The sequence below is a fragment of the Sceloporus occidentalis genome, unplaced genomic scaffold, assembly GCF_023333645.1.
Source record: "Sceloporus occidentalis isolate IW3139 unplaced genomic scaffold, rSceOcc1.0.p SCAF_10, whole genome shotgun sequence".
Classification (NCBI taxonomy): Eukaryota; Metazoa; Chordata; class Lepidosauria; order Squamata; family Phrynosomatidae; genus Sceloporus; species Sceloporus occidentalis.
The window spans coordinates 26792104-26817128 of record NW_028316990.1 but is presented as its reverse complement, the minus strand read 5'-3'; the positions used below and the strand labels follow the sequence as shown (position 1 = coordinate 26817128).

The following is a 25025-nucleotide window of genomic DNA, read 5'->3' as shown; positions in this document are numbered from 1 at the left end:
GAACTTATGTCTTCATTATTTCACACAGAACTGCTAAGGAATTGTACTTGCCTTTTAGACAAAGGCCCAGGGTGTGAAATAATACTTGAAAAAAAATAGTGAAGAAAATAGGATCATTTTATGTTTTTACCTGAAAGAGTTTTGGAAAAAGTACCACAGAGTCTGAAAAATTCCTTTATCGTCTGCAGCCTTTTCAAAAAGAAAATCTCTTCTAGAACTTGTCTATTGTTATCATCATCAAAAAAGTTAACTTGGGTGCTGCGGGCTTCTCTGATTATGTCAATCTTGCGCCATGCAACAGGTATCTCCATCTTGTTAAGCTGAATAAAAATTAAACAAAAAATGAGCTTGCTTGCCTTTTACATATCTTGCTTTACAAAGTCCATTTTAGTAGCAAGTCTATACCTTTTCAACTAATAATCCAAATGCTGTTTCCACTTGAGCAAACATTCCATCAAATGCTACTAATAGCATTTGGCCTGCTGACATTTTGGGTGTTTCATCAACTGAGCCATTTCTTGGTTGAATCAATTCACCATACTGGGCATGAAGCAACCTAAAGAAATAAGAGGGAAGGGTAGTTAGACTGGTACACTGAGCACTTATATGTCAAAGTGCACTGGTAAGCATTATAGAAATGTACTTGCTATTGCTATTTCTTTTGAGAAAATCTGCTCCCTTCTTTTGTGCTCCCTAGACACGCTGAGAATTCAGAGACAGAATGTGTTTCTCTGCCCAAAAGAAGTATTGCCTACCTATATAGGGACTGAAGCAGGGAATCCTTGTTTGTTCACAAGACTGCTAAAATACGTAACATATCATACTAATTTTGAAATAGACTCTGAAAATGACAAAGAGACAGGTGAATGGTCCTGAGTTTTACCCAGTTTATGATGTTCTGAGCTTCCTGAGTTGACTAGGTGCTCTGAGCTATTTGGCCCAAACAGATAGCCCCAGTGGCTCTCAAGCTTGTGGCTGTTATTTCTTGAAGCTGTCTGTGGCCTTCATATACTGAAGACATACAGGCCTTCAGAGACAAAGCCATTCAGACATGTTAGTGACTCCTATTTAAGTCTGAAAAGGAAGCAGAAGTCAAAGAAAGGGGCAAGATGGGAAATGGGTCCAAGGTAGGATCTGTATCATCCACCACAGGAGGTGGACCAAGGACATCCGGTTCACCATCCTCTTGTGGAACAAGACTGTCTTCACTGACACATCAAATATAATTTCTGTACACAGGGGGCTTGGCTTATCTGAAAGTCTATGAGAGCCCTGAAATAGACCAGCCCCTTAGACAGGAAAAGATTGAGTGTCTTTAAATCAATCAGGAGTATGGTTTCAAATACACTGGTTCAATTTACTGAGCATCTGACTCTAGACAATGACAGAGAACTAAGTAGATCCCTAAGGACTTGAAACTTGAGACAAGTTACCAGGAACACCATGAGCTTTGTAAAAATTCTGGGGGAGCAAGCTAACTCAAACAGGAGAGGTTTAAACTGGAAAAGTAAATTGAGAAAATAAAACCTTAAGGATTTTTGCTAATCTGGATGAACTGGAGCATTAACATATGCTTCTCTCAGATCAATGGAAGCCAATTATTCTTGTAGATAAACAACCTCCTTGATAATCTGAAACAGTGCTTCTCAGTTAATGTGTGAGATTAGTAATTTTTGTTTTCCACTGTATCAGTGACTGGCACTATATTTGTGTCCATTGGCTGCAACTGCTGCTTTGAACCCATGGTCTTTTGATTATGGAGTCTCAAAGGGTAATCTTGTCCACTCTACCTTTTAAAGTCTACATGAAACTCTGCCTTTAAAAACTACATGAAACTGCCACATAAAACCTGCATCAAAGGGGAAAACTTCATTGATTTAGGCACAGTGAGACAAAGGCAAAATGAAAAAATCCCTGCTGATTATTTACCTTGCAATATCAATATAATGAGTATGCACATCTTCTTCAAGTCCCATGGCTGCATTTCTTAAGTAAGCTTGAAGAGACTCAACCAGAGTTTGTAAAGGAACATCTGTAATTTGTTCAATGAGGCTATCCATTTCATTAAGCATGCTTTCCAAAGTGTATTCTCCTTTCATTAAGCATCTGAGAGCTTCTGGAAATATGATTTGACGGAAATTTGAATTCAGTTCCTAATAGAAGAATAAACAAACATACATATAAACATCAAAAGAGAAAATAGACAGGATTTTCTTTGCTATCATGCTGCCATTATGACTTTTCAAAGGATAGTAAGCTGATGATTAGTAAAAAGGTACCAAAGGTGCATTGAAGGCCTCCTCACTTTAACTGAGATTTTTAAAAAGTGTTGTTTTATTAGGTACAGAACCAATGTACAATGCCATAGATAGGCTATTTCCATATAATTATGTCTGTTTTGTTTATTTAAATGATTTATATCCTGCCATTCAGGAATGTTCCTAGAAGTGTTTACAAACGCACTTTAAATTTGAAACCAAAATATAATAAATAGCATTATGTTTAAAACAGCAATGAAGCCCTTGCAGGTATGAAATTTAACACCTAGGGAAAAAAACCCAATTCCTGCAATAATTTGCATGATTTTCTGAAGATGAAAAGATGATTTTAAAAATGTTGTTTTATGTAGATATACTGGCAGCTGATATTCTTTCCAGCAATAAAAACTATTAGAAGAGCCTGGGTTGTGTGTTCTCAAAAGGTGATGGCAGGGGAGGGTGGCAGTCTGCTGTCCAGATTCAGATTCACATTATTCTGGGTAGAAATGTCACAACCATAAATGTTAAAGGTGAACCCAATCTGTGGAGGAACTGGTGTGTTGCTAAGTAAATTTATATCTTCCCCTTAAGTAAGTACTGGAATGTTCCTTAGAAAAACTAAAAGAAAACACAGTCCAGAAGAACGCATTAGGTGTCTCTCTATTTCAACCAACCACATGAACAGGAAATCCACAAGAAAAGGAAGGAATGGGGATGGGAATCCACCAAAGGACCTGGATGAACTACTCTCATTCCCTTTTTAAAACCAGAAGTGATGTGAAAAGGAGCCTAATGGGGGAGAGCAAAATTACCTTTAAATGATTAATCGTAAAAAGAATTAAATAAATGACCAAGCATGCCTCCTAGGGGCATGCTTGACTAATTTTTCTCTCACACACACACACAGATATCATATCTGCATTGGATTTTTCAGCAGGATGCATGCACACTACAGGCAATAAATTCCTTTTGAAATCACAAGTGAATACAGGAACTATTACATTATTTTGAGTATGGAATAAAATGAATACAATCAAAATATTTCACACTGCATACTCTCAGAGTAAGGTATCTTTACTGGCAGTTGTGAAAACATGAAACCCTTACAGTGCAGGCCTATGCATATTTAGTCTTGTAAGTTCTCACTGTTTTCAGTCATAGGTTTAGAAATCTTATTTGTATTTATTACTATAGGATTTATTTATATACCGCCCAATCGCTGGGAATCCAAGCGGTTTACAACAGAGGGGATAATAGACGGTTCCCTGCCCTCAGGCTTACAATCTAAAAGACACGACACAAAAGGAGAAGGGAATGGTGAGGGGGGGACCATCCATTTGCTATAATCTTGTGATAAAAAGAACAACTAATATCTCAGTGGGTTTAGTATTCTGTATCATCACAAGGAGGGTTTGTACATACACAAGAGCTTTTAAAAACACACACTGAAGACATATTTCACCTGAAGTGAGATGTAAACTCCATTAGCTAGATGAATTGCTTCTGATGCTTCCGCTGGGTTAGGAATATCTAAATCCTGTGGGACCAGGTGACACTGTTTCAGTAACTGCACAAGACAAGTAACATTCCCACTCATACTACACAGCTCCTCCAAGAACCAGGCTCCATCTCTTGAAGTCAGATCTACCAGTTGTTCTCCAGCACTAGAAGCAGCACCTTCCATCATCAGATTTCGCCTAAATGAAGAAATGTGTTAATTAATACAAAATTTATGTTCCAATTAATGCACTTCAGATATTTGGCTTAGATCCAGTACTGCACTTTACGATGCAAATTAGAAACAATTAACTGACTCTGTAAAAGTTTTAAGAAGTCTCTTACCTGGTAAGTGTACACAGAGCAGAAATGATAACACTTGCTAAGCTTAGTGAACCCTCTTCTCCATTTTCATGAAGGAAGACCTTAATGCAACGCTCGATTTCTTTTAACTGCTCCTCACACACTGGAACTGTGACTGCTTCTTGCTTCAGCCGTTCCACTTGTCGGATAAGCCTGGTGTTTATATCTGCTGCATATCGCTGTAAAGTCATTTCTGTACTAGTTATGAACTGGCATGCAGCTGGAGGTGGTTGTGGAGCATACTGAATTTCATACCTGAGTAATGGTAAAGTTGCAAAACATTATAATCTTTTCTGTAATTTAAGTCCTTGCTAAGGCATCTGCCCTATGTTCAGTTCTGTTGGAACATACAAAGGATACAGCAGAAAGAGAATATAAAGAATTCAGTCAAATTTGAAACGGAAAAAATAAAGACAAAAATCTTTCATTGCTACTAGAATAAAATTATATTAGAATATTATCCCTAAAAGAATTATTTTATGCAGAAACTGAACTATGCATTTTAGTTCTCTCTTTTGGTTGTTTCAGTGAATAACTTACTTCCGGTAGACATCCTGACAGTGTTCTATTGTCATGTTAACAATGAGTTCTTCCATCCAGGTTTTCCACTGCTCAACACGGTGCTTCTGAAATACTGTTTTAGGGTACTGAAGAGCAACAGTAGCATAGTTGTGCAGCTGTTCAAGACACCCACGTAGTACTGATCGTCTCTGCTGAAGCAATGCGCCAACCTCCCCCTCAAGCTGCTCACATTGACTGATTAAGTGAGCCTGGCCAGCATTCTGAAGGAAGGTTGTTGCAGGTACATAACTTGGAGGACCTTTGAAATGAACCATTAAGGAAATAGAAAATTAATATCTGATACAGCAATTTTTTTCAGAAACTGATCTACTAGACCAGAGCGTACCACAGTACTATCATCACCTGAACGCTGTAAGGAAATGTGCATTGCATTCCACAGGCACTGGCATAACACCAAGTGATTAAGGTAGGTTCAGAAAGTGTAAAAGTTACTTCTGGGATAACCCCCAGTAGCTATACTGGCTTAAAGATTCTGAAAATGTTTCGGCAGCAGGGACTTGAGCATCCACACATTTTGGTATCAATGGAGGATCCTGGAATCAAACCCCAGCAGATAACAAGGGCCAATTGTAATGGTCCCTGTTCCCAATTGCTGCCTGGTGCAGAATTAGGAGTCTTTGTAATTGTAACCTTCCAAATGATATACATTCCCCATGGAACCAACTGTGCTGTTGAGATCAACAGCCTTGTTACTCTCTAGCCAGTACACCATTACATCTATTGTACTTGCAGAAATCACCTGTACTATTTCCTGCTTTAATTTGACTTTCTTGTCTTTTGATAGAAGCAAACAATCCAATTTGCTATCTATCTATGCCCCTAAATGTATCAGCAAAGTTGTTAGTATTAAATAACTTTTCTCATAATTTACTATGAATCCATATTTTACAAATGTCTGTACTGTTAACGGTAAAACTCTGAAATTTTGTTTGGAATTTGCCTTCAACATGATGTTGTGGAGATACAGATAGAGTTGTATCGCTTTTTGTCTTAGAAACACCATCAAGGGAATAAGAACCTTTGTAAACACCCTTTGTACTGATGCCAGGCTGAATGGTAGTGCCCTGAATTGGTAATGGTTTCCTTGATTACAGAACCTAAATCCATGAACACTATCAGGTCCCCTATTCGCAGATTGTCTTTAATTGTTGACAGCATCTCCGTTTTGAATCTCATGTATCTCACGAAAACATTCAGATATCTGAGATTCAAAACAGGATGATGAATCCCACTGCTTTTTGGCACAGTAAAGAAAACAGAATAAACTCCGATGGGCTATTGGGATTTCTTCTATCACCCCTAATTCCAACAGATGATGTCTCTTGGCCATCACTATTTCTCATTTGATTACATATTTTGCCACTGGTAAAGGAAGATATCTGCTTTTCAGCTTTCTGTCAAATAAGCTCTTGTATCCTGGTGTCACTATTTGATTTACCCACCGATCTCTCGTTATTCTCAACCATAGATCTTGACAAAGCAACATTCTTCCTCCAACTGGTGCCTTCCTTTTTTCAATGCTGTGATTTACCCTTTTTAGGGACTAAATCATCACCTCTTCACTGGGACTGTCCAGGATACAACCCTGATCTTCCAAATTGCGACTATGGTCTAAACCACTGTTACCTTTATAATCTTCATGGTAGATACGAACAAGATTGCTTTTATTCCATTCCCTGGTATGTATGTATGTAGTATAAAATCTGTTTCACCATAATGGAGCGATTGTGGCCAAATATTTTTGAAAATCAAAATAAACAGTGTGCACTGTGTGGGGCAGGCACAAGTAGGAAGGTGGGTTCAACAAAGCAGTGTACAAGACTGATAGTGGGACCATACATCACCAAAGTGCTATTGTAGAGAAGGTGTGATAGTGATTGTTTCCATACGGGTATGTTTTTGTTTTCTTTAACAGTGTGAATGTTGCAACAAAACACACTGGTGTGATAAAGTCCTTAGTCTTTAAGGAGAAGCATCTTGGCCAATATATTGAAATCATGGCCCAAACCTAAGTCCAAGCTCCAAATGATACAAAATCACATGGAAAAAAGCACCAAACCATTAAAGGATTCAATAAATTACTCCTTTTAATCCTGTCCTGATACCACCACCTCCCTCAGGCACATATTAAGCCAAGTTTCAAAAGGGTTTATTTCATACCTAGATCCATCTGTGTACTGATTTCCTGTAGTAGACTTGCAAGCTGAGTAGCTTCCAAATTACTGAAAGCAGCTTGATAATGAGATATCCACTGCTCAAATTCATTCAGTTTCACCTGGATTGCTTCCTGTATGGCTCTTTGCTGAGATTGCAGCTGAGTATGTTCAGAATACCTGCATTAAAAGGAAATAACTTTACTTTTATTCAGTTGTATTTATTCAACTTTTATTTTACTCATTTCAGTACCTTGCTTGATATATGAAGAAGTGCACTGCACTGCACTTTGAAACAAAGTATTCCAGATTGAAAATGTACTATGATCCACCCGCAATAATGTTTAATATACTTCTCTATCTGAAGTATTCTGATGTTAGATTTTTAGCTATGCTTATATCAGCATATTTCATACATAGTAATTTAATTTTTGTAAACCACTGGGAATAATATTACAAACAAACAAACATATTGACAAAGGATAACACAACTGCATTCTAATGCATGCTGCCCATCTGTACAGCCCCTTAATTTCTTTAGGATTCAAAACAGTTTGTCAATAAATCATTCTGATATTCACCAGGATAAAATAATAAAAAGCAAAAATGATTATACCTGTGCTGCAGCGTGTGAGAAGGATGATCCACTCCTTCTGCTCCTTCCAGATAGTCACTTTCTTCTAATAATTTGCCTTGCAATTTCTCAACATCCGTCAACTGCTCTTGCAAATTTAAATATTCCCCTAAACTGCTATCCAGTTTAGGAAGTATGGCCATCATTTCATCTCTGTTCTTAAACCAGTTGACCTGTAAACAATTATTACATTATAAGTAAACTAAATTCAGCATTATTAAAATAAAAAGGTGCAGTTGCCATCTCTTTTTAATATTTACTGAGCATATACTGTAGTTAAGAATGAATAAACCGTTTTAATGACACAGAATCACAGAATCTTGGAATTGGAAGGGGCCACAAGGGCCATCTATAAGCATTCTTCATTTAACACAGCCTCTGATTAAGAAGCTTCTTTCTACAGTCTTTTTATTGGAGCTCAGACCAGCTCCCCCTTTTCTTGTCTTCTGGAAGATGCCTCCCCCCGCCACGCACTTTCTTTGGGAGGATGATGACAGAGAGACTTTAGGGTGCCGGGGATGTTTAGTCTGGAGAAGAAAAGGTTAAGAGGTGATATGACAGCCCTGTTTAAATACTTGAAGGAGTGTCATACTGAGGAGGGAGCAAGCTTGTTTCTGCTGCTCCAGAGAACAAGACCCGGAACAATGGATGCAAGCTCCAGGAAAAGAGATTCCACCTCAACATTAGGAGGAATTTCCTGACAGTAAGAGCTGTTTGACAGTGGAACACACTCCTTCCTTGCAGTGTAGAGGAGTCTCCTTCCTTAGAGGTCTTTAAACAGAGGCTGGATGGCCATCTGTCGGGGATGCTTTGATTGTGATTTCCTGCATGGCAGAATGGGGTTGGACTGGATGGCCCTTGCGGTCTCTTCCAACTCAATGATTCTATGATTCTATACTCTTGGATATGGTTTATCTGCTCTGGAAACCTGAATTCATTTAGAGTAGCTAGGTATTCTTAGAGTGCTGTGGAAAGAGAGAAAGACCACAAGCTAGATGGTTAGACTCAACTGGGGATGCCACAGCCCTGAGCCAGCAGTGCATGTCTGACTACCTTTGGCTTGCCTTTTCTTCCCTATTTCAAAATCCCAGAAGTCACAGTCACTCTTGCCCATGGATCTCATGAATTCCACCCTATTGATCAGTTCATCTTTTAGGTTCAATCCAAAATAGCTGATCCTCTTTGTTGCCTCCTCCATCTTCAGCAGAGCTAGTGAAGTATTTGTTACATTCTTGGTCAAGTTTCACTTCTAACAAATATCAGGTTGGTTGAAAGTCTCCCATTACTAGTATAACTTTCCTTTTCGGTTATTTGTTTTAGGGAGACATAATCCAAATCTTCAGTTTGGCTGTGGGCCCTATAGTAGATACGCACAATGAAGGCACTGTTTTTTCTTTGCCCTCAACACTTTAATTTTTAACCAGACTTTCAACCTGTTTTCTATGCTGTAAGTCATGGATCTTCTCCCGGGTGTACAAATTCCTGATATATAATGCTTCTCCTTTCCTGTTTGCTCATTTCTTTGGAATAGGTTATATTCTTCCATTACTACATTCCAATAATGAAACTCATCCCACCAGGTTTTAGTGATGCCTATTAAATCATACTTGGCTTTCTGAGTTCACATTCATCTTATTTCCCATGCTCTGTAGAGATCTGGGTCATTCTCACTGGCTGTTTTCTTGTTTTTTTCTGCCTGCTTTTAAGTTCTTGAATCATTGGCCCAAATAATCCTATATCATGGAGGCTATTGTCCCCAGTAGTTTATGTCTCCATGCCCTCTGGAAGATGGCATGTATTTTAACAGCAATAAACATAATTTAAATGCCTGTATTTCTGTATATCTCAAGAACAAATTTTAAAAATACAATATTGACAGAAATAAAAGTTTGAAATGTTACAATTTAAGTTATTTAAATGATTAATGTCAACAAAAATTAAATATTACTCTCACAATAAATAACCAATTTAAGATAGCTGAACATAAACATTCTGAAAGAGACTGAATATACCTTTATTTCAGCTACTCTGGATGAGAAAAGGCTGCGTGTGATGTCTCTTTCCATCTCTCGCTTGCTTTGCTTATTTTCAGCTTGCTGCCCACCTCCACCGTATACAGCTCCAGCAAATCCGGCTTCCCCTCCTGCGGTCCAGTCCACAAGTGGGTCATAAACAAAAGCTTCAAGTAATGTCAGAAGGGTTTCTCGCCCTCGCCTCATAATGTGTAGAACCTGTTTGTAAAACAGGTTTATTGCTCAAATTATATACTTACTGTAAACAAACCTTGATCAACGCTTATAAGTGTTTTTTAAATATTTTGTCCAGTGTCTGAAGACATTCAACACTGGGACCAAGTAGATCTCCTTAGCAAGTATATTTACAAGTTACCTTTACTTCTACAAATCCTCTGCTAGAAAGCAAAGCTCACAGGCATTCAGATTCAAAACAGTCAGTGTCACATTACCTACCTGCTCACAAGAAAGTCTGAAAACTCCTTCAACTCCTGTTACTCCAAATGCTGTTTCAATATTTTGTGTCATTCGGAAAGGGACTTTCTCTGGCACTCGAAGGCTCTTCCCTTTTTCAAAGCAAACGTTATAATCTATGTGAACAACTTCTCCAGTAGTCATATCTATGAGAACGTTATCCAGATGTCTGTCTCCAAGACCAATTATGTAGCCAACCATGGACATAACTGCAGTGGATCTTGCATAAGACTTGGGAGAAGAAAAATGTTCCATGTTTATAAATCTGGTTTTCTACTACTTAAGAAAAATGCAATCTAACTCTAAAACCTTGCTTAAAAAGCAATAATGTCAACAAGTGTACCGAGTCCCTGTAACACATATGCCCCTCAGACAAAAGATGTCTTTGCCCCAAATGCCTTCTAGGAGGCAGGGGGCCTTTTTTGCCATATTTCCCCAGCACCATTTTAAGTATTAAAGGCGCGTTATAGACGGGCCCAAGAGGCGTCGTCGCCGCGCCGTGATTACACGCGAGGGGCGGTGCTTCCTGACGCGTCTTGCCCCTTGCGCGTAATGAGTGCGTCAAAATGGCAGTGCCCTATACAGATGGGCGCCGCCATTTTGACGTCGTGGACGCGTAGCGTCCTGACGTCGCGCCCCGGAAGAGACGCCGCGAGTGCACGTGTTGGCACTTGTGGCGTCTCTTCCGGGTTGCCGGAAGGAGCGCGATTTTTGTGCTCCTTTTTTGCAGCGCGGAGGAGTCGCGTGGTTTGGCTGCTGCGACTCCTCCGCGCTGCAACCGGCAGCGGCCCGAGACCACCCCCCTTGGGCGGTCTGTAACGGGCCAAAGATTCATGAAATGATCAGATAAGCAGTCCACAAAGTTGGGTTATTCCCTACATGCCAAAACACTGCAGGAGTCACAAAGCCCAGTTAGTCTTTTCAGTTAGTAACCACTGACCTCTGTACCTTCACCACAGTTTTTTCTCCAAAGCCTGTCTTAGTCCTATCTTATCTTATCCTAATTGGAAGTTAACTATTTAAATCTTATTAATGTTCTATATAATAATATACAGTCGTCCATCCATTTTTGCGGGGGATCCATTCCGGACCTTCCTGTGAAAATGGAAATTTGCACATATATCAAGCCCCATTGGCTGAATGGCCACGCATGCCATTTTAAGCCTCCCTGCTTGCCGGTCCACGAAGGACCATGACCACCGCCTCAAAGTCCGCGAAAATGGAGGTAGGGCTGTATTTATTTAATTTCCTAAATTTCAGCCAATGGGGTTTGATATATGTGCAAATTTCCATTTTCACAGGAAGGTCCTAAATTTCAGCCAAACTAAGGTTGAGGGTGAAATGCTTCTCTGAGCCATCTTCTACACACAAAACTAAACCTTTCTTTGGAGAACTACTTGTTATTTTAATTTATATGTGGTGAAGAGTTTAAAAAAACATGTCTTACGGCATGGCAGGAAATTAAAAATCTGAGATGATGATACAGGAGACAACAGTTACTAACTGAAAATAATTTTGGGTTCATGACTCCTGCAACTTTGTGGACTGCTTCTTCATCCTATACAGAGAATAGATGATATGCGGACCAATGCATATGACCCTACTCTAAGCCCTCCAAACCAGTCTGTCACTTAGTATAGCCTCTAATCTTACTACTTAAATGACATCCACAATCTTAGTACAAGACAATGAAATTATATATATTTTGTGGCAGTCAGAAGTGCTTGAGAAAAGCCACTTCTTTTACCTGATATATCTAGGAAGCAAATGTACATACGTATTTCTGAGTGACTGTGCTTATTCAAAACACTTGCTGTATCTATAGTTTTTTGTGGGCTTTTCAGGCTATGTGACCATGTTTTAGCAGAGTTTCATCCTGACGTTTCGCCAGCATCTGTGGCTGGCATCTTCAGAGAATGTTTGCCTGGAATGGACTTGGCTATATATATTGCTGTATCTATTTCTCAAAGAAGATTTCCACCTACCTGTGTCACTCTCCACCACTCATCAGGTGTAGTACATGATGACCAAAGTTCTTTCGCAAGAAGATTGGGTGGTGTTGCTTCCATCAATTCTTCCAAAACAGACTTCATTACATTTAGAGGCCAATCTCGGCGAGATACATCCAAACTGAGTCCAACTGCCTTCAAAGCTGGCCCAATTTTACTGTAGTACAATTCACTGGGTCTAGGTACTATTCCAGGATTTTGAGGAGTCTGATAGGAATCTTGAGCCTAAAAATACACAAGTAAATCTGAGGTATGTTTCTGACAGTGGATTAGAATTATTATTCCATATATTTAGAGCTTGGCTAGAAAAAGATTTGCAATGGATAAACAAACATTCAATTCTGAGGCTGGTCTATGATTGTAATAAACTTATTATGCTATATTCAATTAGCATTGGAACACAAAACAATTCATATTAATCATTACAGTCCTGACCATATCCTTTTAGATCAGATTTCTGATTCTGCCTTAGTACATTTTGATGCACTTTAATGTGAAACTATAGATAGAAAGATTCATAGTTAGTGTCAGGCTGTACAAACGTTTTTACCTTTTGTGCTTGTAAAGCAGCTTCTCGCTGCTGCCACCTTTTATAAAGTCCAAATAAAGGAGTGGCTCCATCCACCCACTGAATGAGGCCTGATCTTGTTCCCAATGGTGTAACAGAGTAATGTCTGGCATGAAATCGAGGTGTCTCTTGACGATTTATGGTAGCAAACATTGTATTAACAATTGATAAGAACTGCATGATCCGCTCATCAAGATGTAGGTCTTCTAGTCCTAAATGCAAGGGTAGATGCACACAATTATGAACTAATTAACAGAAACATCTTTTCTTTCAAAATTAAAGAGATTCACTTGGAAAACAGATTCACATGATCACATATAACTTGGGCTACTAGATTCCTCTGGGTAAAATGTAACAATGTCTAATCACACGAATGCTATTTCAATGGATAAGACCTTAGAAGGTGTAAGTGTGGCCCAGAGGCAGCCCCTCAAAATTATTTTAGGTCTCCAAGCCAATCTACAATTTTTCTTTAAAAGACTAGGCAAAAAGGCTCCCTAGATAGATCCTAAATGTCACCAACATCTTTGGTTTGGCTTTTAGCACCCTCTCTGACTCTTTACGAACCTCCTTAAAAATCACAAAAAACAGCCAACTTCCTAAAAATGTTCAGCCCAAATCCAGAGCTGTGGCCACTAAATTGGCACCCAGAGCACTTGCCCATGCTAGCCTTAGAAAGCAGTTCTAATAGGAGACAAAACCCCAAAACAGATGAGCAGACAGAGATGGTTTCTGGCTGCTCCAGGGGTGTGGCGTGTAGACAACGCATGCCCTCAGAGTGCCCGAAATCCACCCCAGGGCTGCTTAAGGGACCCAAACCATCCCCAAAAGAAGCCAATCTTTCCCACTCCTTGACATGGTCCATTTGGAACCATGACAGGAGGCATCCTTAGGGCTGTGGCAATCAACCCAGGAGCAGCTTCTGGCCACTGCTGGATGCCTGTCTGCTTTGCTCTGACCCTATGAATGTATGGCTATTGTGTAACTAGAAAGGAACTTAGGATGTCCAATAATGATCTCCCACTCAAGTATAGTGTTTCAATCCATGAGAAGGTGTGTCATTCTTACCTTTGAAAAGGTATGGATAGTTTTTCCCATCTGAACCCAGGAAAAGGAGTTTTTTGGGCTTTGTCTTTGTAGGAAGAATTGTAATTGTGCTCCCCACACTATGAATTGTGACTGTGTCTCTGGCAGACACTTCTCCAGGGAGAGCTATTTCAGTATTTGTCATGGCAGAAAGCCAGGGGCTGATTTCCTCAAGACGTAAAATATAACTGGCACGCTTCTGGGCTCTCTGCTGAAGATTGAGCATTACCTGTTTTCAAAGACACAAAGTTTCAGATGAAGATCAACATTCTGTATATTTGCAATGGTTAATAACAAAAAGACAAGTCATTTCAGAAGGGTCAACTACCTAATTTATTATTGTGAAATTATAAAGCAACTCCAAGAACTTGTTGGACTTTTTTTTAATCTTACAGATTCAAACATACACACACACTTTTTTTACATGTATATAAATATAATAAGAATTGGAAAAGTGTAGGGATATTTCTAGCCCATTCTCCTATCGCTTTTTCTCTGAGTTCTCTACAACCCTTTAAAGTTAGAGACACTAACTTTAAAGACTTTACAAGTCAGAATGAATTTGCCAATATTCTCAACTAGAAAGCTGACACTATTTTTTAAATCCATATACAGGTGACAGAAACCTTCACAAGCTAGAAATACTCTACCTCTTTAAAAGGAATCCAGCTGCTTCCTGGCTTTGCAGGATTAGATGGGTTCTTCAGTTTCTCCAGGGCATTTTCAATTGCATCACCATAGTTGTCTTGAAACCACTTCTCATGAGGTGTTTCAGCAGGAGCTGCCGTAATGCTTTGCACATGTTCTAAAGCAAATACTATGGGTTTCATCAGGGCGGTGTGCTTTTCTCGCATGATTGCTATTTTCTCCTCTCTAAAAATATGGAGGTATTGTGAAAATATCACTTGGGTTTCAGGAATACTAGCAGAATCAGTACTAATGTTTCACAAGATGCAATGTTATAGCTAATAACTAATGATTTATTTAATTTGTGAATTAGGTTTCCATTTACCATAAAGGCACAAGGTGACTCCAACTATAATGTAACAATCCCAAAGAAAACGAAAGGGAAACAAAACTGTACTTAAACAGTAGCACCTTGGAATGGGGCAGACCCTCTTTGTTAGAAGTTTTTTTATGTAGCAACTTGTTTATTGCCTAACAAGGATGCTGATAGATTAGCAATTAGTAATTACATTAGTAATTGATATATTAGTAATGAATTGGGCTAAATGACCCTCCCAGTTTTATAATCCTGGTTTCTCAGAATAAAGAACTCTCATGTACAGCACAAATCACTATGCAAATCATACTTGCGTAAAGTGTTGTTATTCTGGACTCTCTTTACTTCATCTTCTAGCTGCTGAATCCGTCTAAGGACATACATATGCTGTTGCAAAAGGACTCCTAGCCAAAGTTCATCCCAAAGAACAGTGACTCTGCGCAACTCAGCAACAAGCATCTGAACCTGGATGGACATCAATACAAAAACTTACTATGTTGTATAAATTATGACTGTACAGTAGTTGTTTCAAATACCTCGGGATGCATTCCCAAAATAAGTAAAAGTAATTCCCTCCTGCATAAACTGATAATGCATTAAATACTTAATTGTGCATCCGTTTGCAAACATACATAGCATAAATAAAACTACAGTTCCAATTATACCTGCAAAACCATTGTTGGATTTGCAGTTGATAACTTCTCTACAATTTTGCTGTAGCAGTCTTGCATCATTGCCTGGTCCTCATTTAAACCCATTTTTGGTTCATCCTTTAGGCTCTCTTGAGAAGCTGGTGGGCTTCCTCCATCACATTCACTGCCCAGTAATTCTTCACCTTGAATGTTACCCAAAAAGGTAGGTATTGCTGATGGGAACTTGCTCCCTAGGTTTTAAAGGGAAAAGATGTTTATTTCTGCTAGCTCAAAATTCATTTTTGCTAATTATAATACCTTTACATTCTTATAATGACACAAATATATGAATGCTACAACAGTAACACTTCTATATATGTCAGATGGTATACTATGCTGAGCTGAATCTGGGAGCCATAGATTTTGTGACACCAGTTCACTGCTGGAAATTCAATTCAGGTATGAGTCAAAAATCAACGAAGCGGCAGATCCATGGTTAAGATAGTTGAGTTGCAGCTACTACAAATTCTAAATTATAAACATATTAAAGTAAAGCATTTTTTTTCAAAAAAATGTTTAAGCTAATGCTTTTATCTGCCTATGTATTTTAGAGGTGAGACTTCTAACTTATTATTATTATTATTATTATTATTATTATTATTATTAAGCTTTATTTATATAGTGCTGTAAATTTACACAGTGCTGTACATACACTTTTTAATTAAGACAGTTCCCTGCCCTCAGGCTTACAATCGGACAAAAACATGACACAAAAAGAGAAGGGAATGGTGGTGGGGAAGGGGATTGTGGTGCTGCATGCTTCTGTGTATTCCTCTAGACCAGTGGTCCCCAAACTGTGCCATTTAAGAGATTTTGGACTTCAGTTCCCAGAAACCTCAGCCATGTTGGCCAATAGTCTGGGACTCTGGGAGCTGAAGCCCAAAATCCCTTAAAGAGCACAATTTGGGGACCACTGCTGTAGTCAGTCAGACATGTCCTTCTCCACAATACTCTGTTCCCTTCCCCCACAAAGCTTTCCAGCCACCAAAACCACAACAAAGTTGAGTAAAATTCCATGGAAACTGAATATTCTCAGTCCTCACTGGGCTATTCAGAGGATTCCTTTAGTTTTTGTTCTACAGTTTCCCCCCGGCTTCTTTAAATGTTGGGGCATCTTCCCAAAATGCGGAAATCTTCCTCTTGTTTGTGGGTTGTGCTGCTTTGGCTACATAAAGTAACAAGATTTAAGGTTGAACATCAGAAATGGAGGAAATCGTATCACAAGGCAAAATCCTCATACGTTCATGGCTTCCTCTTGGCTTGGATTCAGCCTCAGAGTGAAATTCCACTTGATCAATGTAGCCTTTCTGCCTCCCACTGTATTCCTGGATAATCTATATCTGAGGGTTGGTGGACTCTTTAGAAAGGAGTGGAATGTAACATGGGGATGCAGTGGGAAGGAAAACACATTTTTTAGTTTCCCCTCCCTTCTGCTCACACTGGATGATTCTAGATGGAGAGATCCTAATGCTATCACTCAAAGACATATGGTAGCTATTTCATCATCTTCTCCTGATGCCCCGCGCAAAATATATTTTCTGCTTAAAAAAGAGCGAAAGATAGAAGAACCTATGATTACACTGGAGAGCTACAAACTGGATGACTATCTGAAATGGGGCAGAATCACTACATAATAAGCACTCACTATCTCCTTTGAACCCAAGCTACGTAATTCAATATGGAGAAACCTAAGTATAATGTCCTTATGACGACACCCCACCTGTACAAATTAGCCATAGTTCCATCCTTGCATATAGAATTTTAAAAACTACAATCAAGACATGAGGCACTTAAATAGCTCTGTCACGAATAAAGTGGATATACTAATTAACAAAAACAGCTACTAGCCTAGGGAATGAAACACTTGAAAAAGCAGCCAATATACATACCTGAAGCTTGAGACTCACTGCTAAGTGAAATAGTACCCACAATTGCCGGATACAGTATAAGATGAGGAGAATCTTGTGCTACACGACAGAGAAGGTTACAAATACTCTGACGAACATATACTTCAGGGTGATTCAGTCGTGAAAAGAGTTGAGGAATGATACCTTTACAAAGATAAACGTGGATAATGCCCAGAATTAAAATTAGACACTATAACACTACTCCCACATTTCTATTTTACAGTGTCAAATGCAATTTTCTGTTACTCCATTTAAGTAAGGAGTATAATTGTTATCTCGGACAATCCCATGTAACATGAAACTATTTTCATATTCTTCAACAGCTAAACTGAACCCTGACAACTGACAGCAGAATTCTGTTCAAGTAATGGGCTTTCCTACCTAACATTCTGCGATGCAGAACTAAAAAGCTGCTCTTGACAACCTAGAGAATGGTGCATAACCAAACAGAATGCGGATTGCACTTCTACCCATGAACAAAATATTATATATATATGTGTGTGTGTGTGTGTGACAGGAGGAGATCAGTAATAGGGTGAAAACTATAGTGATATGACAGAAAGAGTGCAACGGGGTGTTGGTTGCTCCCAAACTGTCCCCCAATTCAAATAGCATATATAGTGTTGATAATCATCCCCAGGTTGAAAATATGGCTCTTACAAGCAAAGTCAGTGAGCAGGTAAATAACAGCCATTCAGAACATGCCCACAGATAAGGGCACTGACCTGGTTTGTGCTTACCTAGGGCATATCTATACTGGCCGCTTAATCCAAGGCCAGTCCAAAGTATTATGGCTCCAGACTGGCTAAAATGGCAATCATATGACCATTCTGATCCAGTCCGATACTGTGTATTGTACACACAGGCTAGCTGGTCTGATGCTGCTTCAACCCTGCCACCACTACTTCTTTGCTTGCTGTGACAGTCTGCCCAGCACACTGTCACTTTTGTGAAGTCAGAACAGGATGCCCCTACAATCGGCAAGGAGGTATAATGGCTCCCTCATTGAGCACATGGTGAGACAACCCATTATCAGCTCAGCAGAAGCAGTGGCACACGAAGCAGACTCTTGCAGGGGGCTCCTGCCGACAATGAAGCAATGGCAGCAGTCTGTTTTTGGAGTAGTATCATGTAAAGACAGCGAGAACGGAGGGAGGACTATAGTAATAGACGGGCATAACCTTTTAAAGAGAAATAGGCCAAACAGGAAAGAAGGAGTGGCATTATATGTCAGGGATGTTTACACCTATGACAAGATCCAGGACTTAAATCCTGGAAGCCAGGTGGAGAGCATCTAGATATAAATTAAAGGGGAGGGAAACAAAGAATATGTTATTGTGGGAGTCGACTACAGACCCCCAAGTCAGATGGAGGAATTGGAGGATGCTAGAACAAATGATCACTCAGATAGAGGAGATGTAGCAGTGATGAGAGATTTCAACCATCCTGATATTAGTTGGAGAGCAAACTCATCCAAAACCTCAAGGTCTAGCAAATTCCTCACTTGCCTGGAAGAAAATTTCATTGTCCAAAAGGTGGAAGAGCTAACAAAGGGATCAGCCATTGTAGATCTGATCCTAACCAGCAGGGATGACCTGGTTAATGGAGTGCAAGTGGTGGGATCCTTAGGTGGGAGTGACCATGTTCTCCTGGAGTTTGTTATACAGTGGAAAGGAGAAGTCAGCCATAATCAGATATACATTTTAGACTTTAGAAAAGTTGATTTCAATACACGCAGGGACGCAGTGCTAATACATTCTACTTTTTAAAACTTTCAGTAAAACTGCCCTGTGGAACTCCAGGAGCTGTTTATTATCTAGGGGAAATGTTTACATATTAGATAAACCTGACACCACCACATAATTCTAAACTGCTAAAGATTTTCATACCTCGCCATGGAGCAGTAGGAGTGGTTTCTAATCCGTGTTCTAAATACTGTCTAAGTTCTCCAGCGTGTTTCACCAGCAGCCTCAATAACCTCAATGTTGCCATCACAATTACATCATCAGTGCTCTGTTCTGAAATGTTTCTTAGATGCAGCCTGGGATCATCTTCATCCAGAGGAACCTGCACATTAAAAAAAGAACAATTCTGCATGGCTTTTCTCCTAGATTTAAAATGCAACAAAAACAATAGGAGTCAAAACATTCATCATACCTGACCAGCATTCAACTTAAGGAAGGTAAAATAGGCACTGCATGAGAGTTTATAAAGACTGAAGATTCTGTCTACAACTTTTCTCCAAACTTTGATTAGGCCCTCAGTTGAATTTTCATCAAGGTCTGAAAGCCAGGGGCAGCTTGTCAACAACTGACGCAAGATGACATCAACCATATCATCTTCCTCATTATCATCGTTTTCAGCAATTTGAAGGGTTATGTCTTCATCCTAAATACAAATCAAAAATAAACAGACACTTATTATTTCTTGCCTACCATATATTTTATTTCCAAGGATACTGATACTGATTACTGATGGCTAAAACTTAAAAAACATGATACAAATAATCAAAATGACAATGCAAGTACATATAATAGAAGATATGACCAAATGTTTAGCTTCACTGTACACCATCAACAAGTATATACCATCAACAAGAAGAGTGCAGCTATCATCTATTTCAGATTAATGTGAACTTTAACCTTACCTCTCTATCAGTTTCTGCTCATAGGGCACCACTTTGTCCCCTTGTGTTCCCTGATTTCTGACTTGTTTTCTTAAAAGCGTTTATATATGAAAGAGGGTGCAAAGATTTCAGGGAGGGTTTTTTTTAATATGTAAAACAAGCAATGAATACATCCTGCTTCTGCTCTTCTCCCCATTCCTCTGGATCTGAGGAAGTAGACTGAAGTCTACGAAAATTCACGTTGCCAACTTCTTTCTTTCAGTTAATCTCAAAGGTACTACAACATTTCTCTCCATACTGATTCCCACAGACGAACATGGCTATATCTTGGAATTCTTTTCCATTTTCTTCTTTTAGCTTATATCATACTCTCCTCTCCACCAAGGAATTTACTTCTTCAACATCTTTTTTTTTTAATTTCTGAACAGTCAACCTTTTTTAACCTACCCAGCAATTTCTACAAGCTCATCAGCAAATAATCTGAATTGTTTATACTAACCTGAATCCCAGCTGGCCGACACACTGCTTGCCCCAGAATTCCATAGATTTTCTCTCTGTCTTCTTCTGTAATATTTTCTGGAAGCAGGCTATGAACTTCAGCTTTCTCCCTTGGCAGCAGGCGAACACCTCCCTGACTGTAAAACACATATTTTATCTCCTTACAATTTAGTATTCAAATTACTTGCTACATTAAGTAAAATGATCTTTTCTGCAAATAATAATAATAATAATAATAATAATAATAATAATACCAATTATTGCTTCTCAAAGTGTGACAGACTAAAAGTTACAAACTGTCCGATATACAGTCCAGTCTCGGTATCCACAGACTTGCTGTCTGCGGCAAGCCTGTGTCGAGGTAGCACCAGTGGCAGAGGAAGATGAGGAGGAGGAGGAGGAAGCAGCGGTGGCAGCAATGGTCCCATACCGCCAGCCACCTGCCCACCCCCCGAGAGCCGGGAGGGAGGAAGAGGAGGGGAAGGAAGAGGTGGAAATGGCAGCAGTGGCCCCATGCCTCCAGCAGCCCACCTGCCACTGGTGAGGAGAGAAGAAAAGAAGGAGGAGGAAACAGTGGTGGCCCCCTGCCAAACATCTGTCGCAGGTGAAGGAGGAAAGAAGACATCCCCATGTGAAGGCTGGTGAAGTCCCATTGTCCCCAATGGGGCCACGGCCGTGTGGCCCCACCATCATTGGGGACGGGACTTGAGCATCCACAGATTTTAGTATCCATGAGGGGGTCCAGACCAGATACCATGAATACTGAGTATTATTTCAAGAGTCAGATGACAACCCTATAGAAATCCTTTCACTTGCCAAATCAGCTTGTCATAAAATACCTATTCTGTCTTTTGTCCCTTATTTCTTGGCTTAATAATCAAGTTCTGATTCTTAAACAACTTTATAAGCCCTTTCATGCTTTCAACTGATTTTATGTTTGACCTGTTTAACAAATTTTTCAACATCCTGATATATTAGGATAGAGAAAAATATAGTATTTGGGTAAATAAACTCTGTTTCATGTAGAAAGACATACACTGGGTCAGAACCATTTTTAAAGAGATCTTATCATTTTCATCTGAGGAATTCTGATTTATCAGCCAACAGGATGAAGATGACGGTGCCTTGTTCTCTCAACCACTATAGTCATGCATATTTATACTGCCTGAGCTGAGAGTAAAAGGAATCGTTGGGGCACTCTTCTCCTCTTGGCTCATGAAGACAAACTCACTAATTTTCTTGCTGTATTGCTCTCCAAAGACATTAGTGAACAAATATGGCTTTCTCAAGACAAGTTCAAAGGTTAATAGGAAAGCGACATAGTGATTCAATCTGAAAGACACCTGTTTGAAGTTATTCTCTTGAAACATATTTGGAATTCATTTGGTTTTCAAGAATAAGATTTACCTGGCATTATCAACTACTTTTCGGCCCCACCTGTAAGCCCAGCTAGCAAGTGCAGCCCATGATTTAGCTACTTCAGGAGCTTGGGCTGAAGACAGGCGGTAGAGCTGTCCCAAAATGAAGTCAGGTTCTCCAACACCAATGTTTACTAGAATGATGAATAAAATATGGAGTGGTTATATTAAAAAGGTAATTGCTATGAAGATATAGTTGGTTCTCCTTATTCATGGATTCAAGCATCTGTGGTTTGAAAATACTCAAAAAATACATAAATTCTAAAAACCAAACCTTGATTTTGCCACTTTATATATGCTACACCATTTTATTATCCATAGTATTTAATGGGACTTGATGATCCATGGATTTTGGTATCCACTGGGGAATCCTGGAACCACACTCCAGCGGATACCAAGGGCCCACTGTACTTAGAATAAGCCTAACTGACTAGATTTTTACATGCCTTTCTTCTTGCAGTGTTTCTGCTATAGAGCAGAGCATGAGTGGTCACTCAATGGTGAAGTCTAGTCCCTTTTTACAGGCAATATTTATTGTCTCAGAAATGACCCTGAAGTCAATCTCCTCCATTTAAACATATTGGATTGACACAAGACTTCATACAGTAAACTCACTGATATCAATTGGACTTGTTAGCTCAATTTATCTTAAGCACTATGAACTGTAACATGTGTAGTGGAAATATGATTACATTTGGAATGATCTCTCTGGTTCAGTAATGTAGTTCTCCAATATTAAGCTTCTGTACGGTATTAATACTGCTTGTTACTCAGATTTTTAGAGCTACCATGTCAAATATATATGTAAACAAACACAAAATCAGCATGGGACCCCCCCCCCCCCAATACCTGTGGATTCACTTTCAATTCTGGGATAGTCCTCTTCAATGGTATTAACAGATGGCAAGTCAATCAAACTATAGATGTTTTTAGATAATGTCGAAAGACCAGCAAGATTTTGTTGCTGCCGTGCTCTGAATACTTGCTTCAGCTGTCCTGAAATCTCTTTCCATTCAGCTTGAATCCATTTGGCTAACGTAAGAATAGACTTAGCTACAGCATATTCAGCTTTGGCAGATTTGCAGAAGCATATGGCACATGAGCTCAGCATTTCCAATGCATGGGTTGACTGGCCTGAAAGGGAAAGTTACCATTTTAGTAGTGTAATTAGTTTTTTATTTAACGCTTGTGTTTTATTTCAGCATGTTTCAGAGAGAGAAAAAAATCTTTTAAAACAATTTCTACTGTATACTGAGCAAAAGTTTACCGGCAGCATCCTGTGGAGACAGGTAGAACCATAGATAATATTATCCAAAAGGCAAAGAAAGGAAGTGTCTGCTGCTGGCTGCCATTTTGCTGGCTATTTTGCTACTTGGTCTTAAACTGTCCCCCAGCGCTGACAGCACTGGTGACAGACCCACTGCTGAAAATGCTGCTGCTGAATGCTGCGTCAACAAATGAGAAAACAGTAGCTATCCAGGGGATGTTTTCAGATGAGCATGCAGACCTGGCTTTTATCACAATTGGCTAGATGAAGCATTGGGCCAGGGATAAACTTTCTCAGTTTTGCTCACAAGCATAGCTACAGACAAGACCTGGAGGGTAGGAAGGCAAGATTGTAGTGATCTATGATCTATCTCACTCATTAGGTGCCCTATCTCACAGTTTCTAGGATTTGAGAACGTGTATTTGAAGGTGGGTAGCCTGGAAAGTATAGGAATTCTACTGGTTACACACCCTGTTGCTCAACTTTCTCCATCCTGAACTAGCTGGAATTGTCTATGAAGCAGCTTGTTTTGCTTTGAGACATCAACATTCACAATGAGGATGCCTTGTTGTAAGTGGCTCATATTAATGGTTTCTGGCCCATTCATACTGCATGGCACACTCGGGGCCTTGTTTTCCGTGCTTACTGGGATGATGGTTATCTTGGAGTGGAAGGATATTCTATAGCTCCATTGTCATAAACTGATCACTAGCGAGTGGGATTTAAATTCACTAGTACATGAACCTCTGGAGAGATGGGGAGCTGATGGAGATGTTTCATCACAGAGGCTGATTGATCCAGATAGTGTCCAATATATCATTTCTGTGGAGGATATTAAACCATATGGTAGCATTCCAACTTCAGGGGCTCTCAGATAAGATGGATTAGCTTGAAACATTCATCCAGTTTCAGAACCCAGCCACCCCAATAACTCCCCACAATCCACTTGAAAGCGGGAGGAGGGTTTACCATGTCCTCTCCTGAGGCATTTTAGACCTAGGAAAAGCCTTTTGAAATAGAAGGTATACCAAAAATTGGCTTTCATTTGATGCATTTGACCAGTATGCTGATGACACCCAACTCAAACTCCTTTTGAGTAAATTCTCAATAAGCTATTCAGGTTCTAAACCAATGTTTGGCATCAGTAACTGTGTCAGACTGAAAAAACTGAAGCTTAGTCCAAAATAAGACAGAAATAGTCCTGGTCAAGCAAACAACAGGCAACTAAATAGGAAAACTGTCACCTGTGGATGGGACTACATTTCCCCTGAAGAAATGCGTTTTCAGTCTGGGGTGCTCCTGAATTGAGAATGGCTAAGTTTCTGTAGCATCTGGGAATGTATCTGCACGGTTAAAACTAGAAAACTAACTGCACATCAAAGTAGCAGCTCTTGTCACAGAGACAAATGCTTTAGTCACATTCTTTTTGGACTACCATGTGAGTGTTTGGAAACTTTAGTGGGTCCAAAGAGCCACAGCCATACTGTTAACTAGGGCTGATTGTTGGATGGATACGTCTCCCTTCTTACAGCAATTCCATTGGCTATCAGCCTGTTTCCAGGTTCACCCCTATATAGATCATGTCAAGGCTATCTTAAGGACTGTATTCTCCCACATGAGCCTATCTAACCCCTGACATCTTCAGGAGAGATCTTTATTTCATTCCCATTACCTTCACATACATGCATAATAGGAATGCAAGAAAGAGCTTTCTCAGTGAGTTGCTCCTACTGTAGGCTCTGGAACTCTCTTCTCAGAGCAGAGTGACCTCCACATTTCTATCCCCACAAAAGTAGGCAAAGGCTTTTAAAAAAGATTTGACAGGATCTCGGAAACTATTTTAAAAGAAAGTGCTTTGATAGTATGCTATATTGTTTTTAACTTCTTTAATTTTTATTTTTGTAGTTATGATTTTTTAAAATGTTACTTATAGTTTAATTATATTTTAATAATAAATGTTTTTATGCTTTTATTTATA

At 39.4% G+C, this 25025-nt stretch overlaps 1 protein-coding gene across 3 annotated transcripts in view; it reads right to left on the bottom strand.

Moving 5' to 3' along the window:
* Nucleotides 1-25025, bottom strand: part of LOC149306253 (serine/threonine-protein kinase SMG1) — a 99686-nt gene that overhangs the window by 13891 nt on the left and 60770 nt on the right. For all 3 annotated transcript variants that reach the window (XM_089540575.1, XM_089540574.1, XM_089540576.1), the window contains 22 exons: nucleotides 22630-22914; nucleotides 21770-21914; nucleotides 20364-20499; nucleotides 19396-19626; nucleotides 19128-19305; nucleotides 17221-17382; nucleotides 15305-15522; nucleotides 14950-15104; nucleotides 14287-14509; nucleotides 13619-13865; nucleotides 12533-12762; nucleotides 11959-12207; nucleotides 9956-10204; nucleotides 9500-9718; nucleotides 7470-7660; nucleotides 6861-7033; nucleotides 4659-4938; nucleotides 4101-4373; nucleotides 3721-3955; nucleotides 1930-2153; nucleotides 406-556; nucleotides 131-320 (listed from right to left, as the gene is read on the bottom strand). In XM_089540575.1, coding sequence (XP_089396701.1) covers nucleotides 131-320; nucleotides 406-556; nucleotides 1930-2153; nucleotides 3721-3955; nucleotides 4101-4373; nucleotides 4659-4938; nucleotides 6861-7033; nucleotides 7470-7660; nucleotides 9500-9718; nucleotides 9956-10204; nucleotides 11959-12207; nucleotides 12533-12762; nucleotides 13619-13865; nucleotides 14287-14509; nucleotides 14950-15104; nucleotides 15305-15522; nucleotides 17221-17382; nucleotides 19128-19305; nucleotides 19396-19626; nucleotides 20364-20499; nucleotides 21770-21914; nucleotides 22630-22914 — 4644 coding nt within the window. The remainder of the gene's footprint in view (nucleotides 1-130; nucleotides 321-405; nucleotides 557-1929; nucleotides 2154-3720; nucleotides 3956-4100; nucleotides 4374-4658; nucleotides 4939-6860; nucleotides 7034-7469; nucleotides 7661-9499; nucleotides 9719-9955; nucleotides 10205-11958; nucleotides 12208-12532; nucleotides 12763-13618; nucleotides 13866-14286; nucleotides 14510-14949; nucleotides 15105-15304; nucleotides 15523-17220; nucleotides 17383-19127; nucleotides 19306-19395; nucleotides 19627-20363; nucleotides 20500-21769; nucleotides 21915-22629; nucleotides 22915-25025) is intronic.